Below are 8,770 nucleotides of genomic sequence, written 5' to 3' on the forward strand. Positions count from 1 at the left end.
TTGCCTTTGTTACTTCAGTCCCGTATGCTGAAATTATGCGAAAAAGTGGGTACATTTGTAATTTTTTTATAAAGCGGACACAATTAAAAAGTGACACAAAAACGGGTATAGATACAAATGCCCAGAAAAGAGGAGGTTCTGGTGGACTGGAATTGGGTGGGCGAGTATGAAATATCAAAAGCTCAAAAAATGAGGAGGTGAGGGAAAGAGAAAAGAAAAAGGGAGGGGTAGGGGTTAGGAAGCAACTGTTTTATCCTTTTTAATCTTTTTCTTTTGTGATTTTTTTCTCATTTTAAATTTTTTCATATTCATACGCTTTATTAACCTGATTGATACGGTCTTTATACATATCAGCTCAATTATCACCATATAAGCATAAATAATGATAACAAATATTTATTAAGATAATTATTTTATTAAGCAAAAGTGTTAAAATAAAATAAAAAATAGAATTGATAGGCCGGGTTTACAATCCTAATGCAAATTTGCACAATTAAGCCATACAACATAGGAGTATTCATGGTTCGATCTGAATTGGCTTTCTTCCAAAAAGAAAATCAAACAAATTAAGTCGATTTTCAAGTATTTGAAATCATGAATATTCATTTGCATCCTAGACTCATGCAATATCTCTATATGCTCGTTGATTGATTCAAATTATGATTATGAAAAGACTTGGAATAACTTAAATTATATTTTATCTCTGGTCTGAAAAACATATCTAGATTCTGGATTTACTGTCCCTTTAGCTTTGAGCCTATTTGATAATTTTTATAGGTTCAGTTTATATCGGTTTTAGTCGATTTTTCAGTTATTTTAATTTTTTGCCAGCTTTTTTTTTCCTTAAATACGAGACATTCCAAACACATATTCCGCCTACTATATTCTAACACAACACTAAAAAATCAATTATTCTTTAAGAAAATTTATCATTTACCAAAATATATTGACAATATATAATTGAATTAAATAGTAACGAGTAATTTAAGGACTCAAATAAAAATAATTTATTTTTAACATGAAATAAATTCTTAAATTTAGCAAAGTAAAACTATTATCAAATTAGATATAAAGACAAAGAACTTGATTAATATAATGATAAAGAACTATACTGCCAATAAAAAATGCAACGATTACATGTTTACCATAAAATTTTAAATTTTTTAAGTAAAAATATACATAAGTATATGTATAATAAAGTTTTAAATATGTATTTCTGTAGTCGGTTTGATTCGATTTGTTAAAATTATTTTTTATGTAAAATCAAACCAAACCAAATTTAATTTATTTTTAAAATAAAAAACTAAAACCGAATCAAACCATAATATTATTGGGTTTTCATGAACACCATTATTCCGCCTAATAGGAACACAATTTGGACAAGCAACTGATTCTAAAGGGCATTTCTGGCATTCCGACATTACCACGTGTCATCTTACTATTAGTCCGACTATCTGTAGCTTCAAAGTATGACCGCCATCATGATATTTAGTAGGGGGTGGGGGTAAACGTAGGGGGTGGGTGGTCTCCACCGAATACCAAGGGTTGAAAATTCGGAAAATTCTGGGACAATTTCCCCTTTTTTATATCTCTCAAGTCTTCTCTAGTCTCAACCCTCTCTCTTTACACAAAAAAGAAAAAAACAGAAAAATATCTTCTGTGAGATCCTTTCGATCATCTCGATTCACCATGGCAAGTTTTTTACTTTTTTCTGATTTCTGTTATTTTTTATTTTATTTATTTTTGCTATTTTGTAATACTAATTCAACTTAGTACAAAAAGAATGTTGATTTTATCTACTGATGGAAGTGTTATTTTATTTAGTGCTTTATTTTTTGTGCTGATCTGTTTTGGCTTTTTGATCTGAGTATTTATGTGCTGTGCGTGGCGAAAACCCTAGGTTCTGGTTTAGTTAATGGATGATGGATCGGATTTGTTGTAATTTGGATTTTAATGTTTTAGTTATGGTTGAATTTAGCCACGGGATTTGTGGTTGTCTTACTGGTTTGATCCATGACTATTTGATTGCTGAGTTTCTTTTTGTATGAATATTAATTCAGGTTGTTTAGGATGTTGGCACAGGCGGATCCAAGATTTGATCTAATTTTTATACTAATTTAGTGGATTTTTTCCACACATATATAAAGTCTGAACCAAAGCTATTGAGTTGGACTAACCCATAACTAATGCATTAGGTCCGCTTCTGGATGTAGGAGCACACTTATCACCATTATGTGTGTGTGTGGAGATCAAAATTTTCAAAAATTTGTTTGTGGAGTTGAAAATTTTCAAAAATATAGATGCTTACTAACTCGATATTCATTTCCTCGAAAAAGTTGTGGGTGTAGTGTTACCAGGCAACTAATTTATAATCCTAAAGCTGCGTGTTGTACTTGGGTATTAGAGGGTTATTCTATTACCCACATTTGCTTTTAACGCCCTTGAATTTTGAAATATTCAAAATCCATTGCCTCAGAGAAAATAAAGTTTATTATTGTACATATTTTTCTCGTGTAGGAGATGAATAAGTCCATTTATTTACTTCTATAGTTCTACATTCTTTGCACTTATTATACATGCTCAGATTTTGATATATAGATACTTAAACTCTTTTATGAGTTATTGAGTTGGACTTGAACCGGTATCTCTGGGAGCAAAAGATAGGCCCGGAGAACCACCTTTCATTTTCATCGTGACAAAAAAAGAAAGAATTGAGCGAACTTGGAGTTGGCGTGTAGGTGACAGATTACTTGCTTACCATATTGTGGGCACAATCTTAGTTTGTAACTAGCGTAAATTCCTAGAGCTGCCTCTGCTTATACTTGGGTAACTTAGAGGTTTTTCTAATTAGCGTATTTACTTTAGCTACCTTGAAATTTGAAATTATTTTAGTATATACTTACTTAGTTTGTCTGTATGTTCAATTGCTCGGCATTTTCCAGAGAATTTGGGAAGTTCTATTTGGGTTTTCTACATGAAAAATACTAGTAAGATAATTATAATTGGAAATTGTGTCTTTTACAAGACAATAGGCAAAGGTAGAGAGTGGATTGTTCTCTTGGTACAGCCATGGAGGGTTGATGTGTTTATAGTTTTGTGATTAAGATAAAAAAATGTGTTTTTGTTAAGCAGGGAATTATTTGCAGAAGTTGAATCATTGCTTTGGTTCGTGATTCAATTGGCCTGTTTTGTAATGTAAAACCAGGATACAAACTATGTATCTTGTTCACAGTAATTTTTAGCAAAGTTGTGTTGACTGTCATCCAGAGTGGGTAAAAAGGAGTCCTTCATCTTCAATTTTGGTTGAAGTGTGGTATCCAACTTGAAGAACCGCTAGTCAAATTTGCTTGTTCTCACCATCCGTCCCACTAAATTGTGAACTGCCCTTAAGAAATAATGGATTTCATTGTAGCTGCTAAGTGATTTTAGTTATGAACCAGATGATTTCCCAGCAACCTGAGATAATAGTCCATTCTATTATATCCCGCAGACATTACGGCTTCTTTATTCCAAAATTGAAAAATTGCCCCTGTTCATTTTCAAGAAAGAAAAAACTTCATGGCTTTGATGTCGTACATTAGCTAGTGCATATGCATTTATCGGAAATGTGTAGAAATTAAAACTGTATTTCCTGTTCATTTAAAAACATTTTAATTTAAATCTGTTGTGCATTGTACTTTTTTGGTTTCCTCCTTTTTCTTTTTCATTTTTTGGTGTCAATTTCATGAACAGAATAGGTGTCAATGTTAATTTATAAAACATGTTCTTTTATATTGGGTAAATCAATCAATGCCGTTACTAAATTAATTGGGGCCAAAATATGAATCCTTTATATCCATTCTGCTTTGTTCAGGCGATATAGTATTTAGAGGATTCATCATAGACGACTATCTTTATACTGGTTGTCAACCTATCTTAGACCACCAGTTATGCTTTGACGTCGGTTGAGTCACATGTATTGGGTGTTTGTTTTAATTTTTGTTTTTACGTATTAGTATCTGTAGAATTGCTCTCTACCCCAAGGTAGGGGTAAGGTCTGTGTACACACTACCCTCCCCAACCCCACTAAGTGGGATTATACTGGGTTGTTGTATCTATAGAATTGATGTGCCTCTGGTTTGTTGTATTATTATGAAGAAACTCATCAATTGATTGACCTCGGATTTTCTTTGTAGGCTAACTCTGCATCGGGCATGGCTGTGCACGACGATTGCAAACTGAAATTTTTGGAGTTAAAAACTAAAAGGACTTATCGCTTCATTGTATTCAAGATTGAGGAAAAGCAAAAGCAAGTCATTGTGGAAAAGCTTGGTGAGCCGGCTGAAAGTTATGAGGACTTCTGTACACACCTGCCTGCAGATGAGTGTCGTTACGCTGTTTATGATTTTGACTTTCTGACAAAGGAGAGTGTTCCAAAGAGCAGGATTTTCTTTATTGCATGGTAATGTTGAATGATTAGCATTATTCTAATTTTAATCAAGAATTTATACCCTTTTATTGCTTGTAATTATCCCAAAAAATATACTTTTATTGCTTGTTTTTTGGATGTTGCGCACTAACTATTGATATTTGTTATTGTTGCTGTGTGTTTTGCATAGGTCTCCTGATACCTCTAAGGTTAGAAGCAAAATGATCTATGCTAGTTCCAAGGATAGATTTAAGAGGGAATTGGATGGGATTCAGATTGAGCTGCAAGCAACTGATCCAACTGAGATGGGTTTGGATGTCTTCAAAAGCCGTGCCAACTAAATAAAGTTTTCTAGTACAGCATTGGATGTTCTCTTTACTTTTGTTGAAGAGAAATGTTAATATTTGTTGGGGCAGGGTCCTGGCTAAGATATGATATTGGTCTGTTGTCAAATTTTATTTTAAAAGGCTTGTCATCCTGTAGACATTATGTGGTTTTGGTCTTATTTTGTGGTGTTTGCGCGTGGAACTTATGTCATGGGTAGCTTTTGGGGCTGGTACGAATTAACAATTGTTATCAGATTGTTCCTTCTTTCATTTTGTGTGTTTCTTCTTATCCTGTTGCACCTTCTGTAATCCGTTTATGTGTTATGATGCTGGCTGGGTGCTGCTGCTATTTTTTGTCTCTGTTCGTACAATTTTTGTTAGTTTTTGTTTTAAATACAGGGCAGGAGGAGGTTGAATATTTTGGGCTGTTGCCAATTCTTTCTGGATGTGATGACTAGATACTAGGTGGGGATTGAACATTTTAGCACTTGACAGGATAACATGTACTACTACCTGGAAAAACAATCAGTAAATTATTTGAGGGAGCTTTCCATGGTGGCAGACAGCAATAAGATAAAGACAGTAGCTGTCTGCTCTCTCAAGTTTGACACTCTGGGGAATGTAGACTTGTCCCAAAGTGGGAGTTGAGTGGTGATTGTCGAGTGTTTGACTCATATGATGTACATCTCGGGGTGACAAAGGATAAAAGAAAATAGTTATTCACTCATATTATCTATTAAAAAATGGGTTGGATAATTAACTGTTTAAAAACAAATCAAATATGGATAAGAACCATATTATCCACTAAAATATGGATAATCAATGGATAACCAATGAGTTTAACTTTTACATTTGTAAAGCTTAAAATTCGATATTCCTCAATCCTCAAGTTGAGAGACGAGAAGTTCTCTCAAAAGTGATCATATTCAAGAAATCATGGACTCCGTTGATTAATTTTTTTTTATTCGTATTAAATATGGGTCGGATCAGATAATTTAACTGTGTTTTGCATTACTTGTTTTTGGCCAGTCCCATGTCCGATCCGCCCGTTTGCCACCGTATGTACATCTAATGGCGATGGTATGTGATTTTTAGCTCACTAGTATGGAAATATGGAATACAAATAAATCTTGTGCTTTGGGTAGGTTAAAAATGTATACATATAGCTAGAGACGACAGACAGTTTGGATTCAAAGGCGTATTAGGTATGGCAATTTGCTTTGGGAAGGCTAAAAATTTGGTACTCCTTCAGTTTCTATTTATGTAATGTAATTCAAATTTTGAGTAAAACTTTTTAATGATTAAAGTTCTCAAATGATCTTTTGTAAGCTAATAATGACTAGAAGGCAACTTTTGCAGACCGTTGAATTAGTATATATAGTTCCTCGCTGCCTATTGTCATCCCTGCAAGGCTGAAAAGATAGCTGTAGAGGAAAAAGTATTACTTAGTTGAACTCTGCAAAAAGCTATAAGAGAAGTTAAAAAAAGTTAGGTGGGGGAAAATATGAAAACGCCGTCTGTGGGGATCGAACCCACGACCACGTGGTTAAAAGCCACGCGCTCTACCACTGAGCTAAGAAGGCTCTGTTATTAAACCCGAAAGACATTTTCTATATATCAATTAAAGCTGCATCTACAGCTTAAAAAGACACTATGCATAGTATATGGTCATCATTCCTAAATATCCACAGCAGCAGTAGCAAAAATCCCAATGCATTTTTAAAGGAAGGTTGATAAGTTTTATTCTCTTATATATCTGAACTATATTTGCTCCTAATTAGCAGTTTGATAGCTTTGACCCCCCTAAACACATGTTCATTTAGGTGTGTGAGAGCGAAAAATTGAAAAATCATCTTCTAATAGGAGCATTTTTCAATTATTAATTGCCACAAATTCTTATACAATAATTTATTTGTTTTAATTTTGTATTTTTTCTTGTTTCTTCTGAATATACAAGACAATTTTTTTCTCAACTTTGCATTTCTTTTTTAGCCAAAATAGTGGAGTTCCAATTCTTTTTTTTTTTTTTTTAAAGATTTGAATTTTTGTGCAATGGACTAAAAATATACGATGATATAAAAGGACACCCGATGCAAAGCATCTAGTTCACGCAGGATCCGAGAACGAATTGCACCCTAAGGGGTGTGATGTAGGTAGCCTACCCTTATGCAGGCATTAATTGCCAATTTCACGGCTTGAACCCATCACCTATAGGTTTCACATTACAACATATCTTTTATGAACTTGAATGCAATCTTTAATTAATATTGTGGAAGAAACGTAATATTCCTCATCATAAGTGGTGCATTAAAATTTTAAAATACTTGATAAATTTGGTTAAGCTTATTATTGGTAATCTTAGAGATTTATATGGCTATTATAGATGAGTAATTTTACAGAAAACGTACTGTAATAAAGATGATTGCTGTTATTATAGGCAAAAAACTATTATAAAAAGGTAAAATATATTATAAAAAATTAATTTCTAAAAAGATTTGACTTTTGTAATGAATGATGTAGTGTTTTTTTTTTGTTCTTAAAGTTCTGTGATGCAGTACTGATTACTTTGGAGTAAATCTTTTTTCCTTCTTCTTTTAAGTTTCAATTTACTTATTCCACACTTATCTGCTATTATTGTTTCGTTAATCAAATGTCAACTAACAGATTTTGGTATAATCATCAGACAATCATTGGTCAACTTGTAGACGTACTGTCAAAACAACAATGAGACAATTCAAAATTACAGACTTTGGAGGACCTTTATTATTTAATCTTAAATTTCAAAAGCACACGAGGTATGTTTGCAGAGAGAAAAAAGCAAAAAGAAAAGCAGTGAATATAACGAAATTGGTCTTTTTATTGATTTGTGCACCAAGTACACCAAGGTATTACAATAAAACAACTTGCAATAACTACTATAGGAAATGAATAAAACGAGGACGTCCTCAATACAACAATATATTACGAAAAAACAAACTCCATATATGAAGCATCAAAGCTCAGATACATTCAAGACTTTTTTACGAATACTTAAGTTATTGAAGCCTCGTCCTCGTGAACGTACTAAGAGAACAATGTGCAAGAAGGCCAAAAGAGAAGTAGAAGCAAACTGGTCTATATCGTCACGAAGAATCAATCTTTCAATTGAAAAAATTGAATAACTTATTCCATAAATTAATTGCTTTATACTATTGATGTTTGAATTTTCCGTCAAGAATCCAGCATTTGTTTTGTTCTTCAGACAAAAATCTGAAAAAAACAACGAAAGAGAAGATTAGAACCTTATTCAAAGAAAAGAAGAATAAAGTTGATTCATATGGAAAAAAAATACACAATTCAAACAGCTACTCACTTGATTGATTATGGAGAATGGCTGACCTCCTAGAAATACTTAATAGTAGATTGGAGGTGGGGGAGAAGCATAAATGTATACGGGTGGAGGCGGTGATTTCACGGGTGGAGGAGGTGAGCTGTAGTAAATGGGAGGAGGAGACTTTACTGGTGGAGGTGGAGAGAGGTAATAGTATGGAGGTGGAAGAAAAGGTGATGGCGGAGGAGGAGACTTGTAATAGTAGGGTGGTGGAGATGATGGCGATGGTGGCGGTAGAGATTTGTAGTAATAGAGTGGTGGAGGAGATGGAGATGGTGGTGGTGATGACTTATAATAGTATGGGGGAGGAGGAGAAGGAGATGGTGGTGGGGGAGATTTATAGTAGTATGGTGGTGGGGGAGATGATGATGGTGGTGGAGGAGACGTGTAGTAATAGGGTGGAGGTGGTGATGGAGATGGTGGCGGTGGAGAATTATAGTAATAGGGTAGTGGAGGAGATGGCGATGCTGGTGGTGGTGACTTATAATAGTATGGGGGAGGAGGAGAAGGAGATGGTGGTGGGGGAGATTTGTAGTAGTATAGTGGTGGAGGAGATGATGATGGTGGTGGAGGAGACTTGTAGTAATATGGTGGAGGTGGTGATGGAGATGGTGGAGGAGGGAACTTGTAATAGTAAGGTGGTGATGGGGATGGCGGGGGAGGAGA

At 34.1% G+C, this 8,770-nt stretch overlaps 1 protein-coding gene and 1 non-coding gene across 2 annotated transcripts; one reads left to right on the plus strand and one right to left on the minus strand.

The window, feature by feature from the left end:
- Positions 1-1,520: 1,520 nt before the first annotated feature.
- On the plus strand, positions 1,521-5,083 carry LOC104225302 (actin-depolymerizing factor 2-like). The gene is made up of 3 exons (XM_009777070.2): positions 1,521-1,692; positions 4,176-4,441; positions 4,599-5,083. Exons 1-3 carry the CDS (start codon positions 1,690-1,692, stop codon positions 4,747-4,749), a joined length of 420 nt encoding a protein of 139 aa, XP_009775372.1. The 5' UTR covers positions 1,521-1,689; the 3' UTR covers positions 4,750-5,083.
- A 1,162-nt stretch (positions 5,084-6,245) lies between these two features.
- Positions 6,246-6,317, minus strand: TRNAK-UUU (transfer RNA lysine (anticodon UUU)). Its single transcript has one exon. It is a non-coding gene; the product is annotated as a tRNA-Lys (tRNA).
- Positions 6,318-8,770: the final 2,453 nt, after the last annotated feature.

The sequence above is a fragment of the Nicotiana sylvestris genome, chromosome 2 (assembly GCF_000393655.2).
Source record: "Nicotiana sylvestris chromosome 2, ASM39365v2, whole genome shotgun sequence".
Lineage (NCBI taxonomy): Eukaryota > Viridiplantae > Streptophyta > Magnoliopsida > Solanales > Solanaceae > Nicotiana > Nicotiana sylvestris.

Excerpts from the sequence above, each read along its gene's own strand:
- LOC104225302 (XM_009777070.2), top strand. Across the intron at positions 4,442-4,598 it reads AGGATTTTCTTTATTGCATG|GTCTCCTGATACCTCTAAGG; the intron begins GTAATGTTGAAT and ends TGTTTTGCATAG.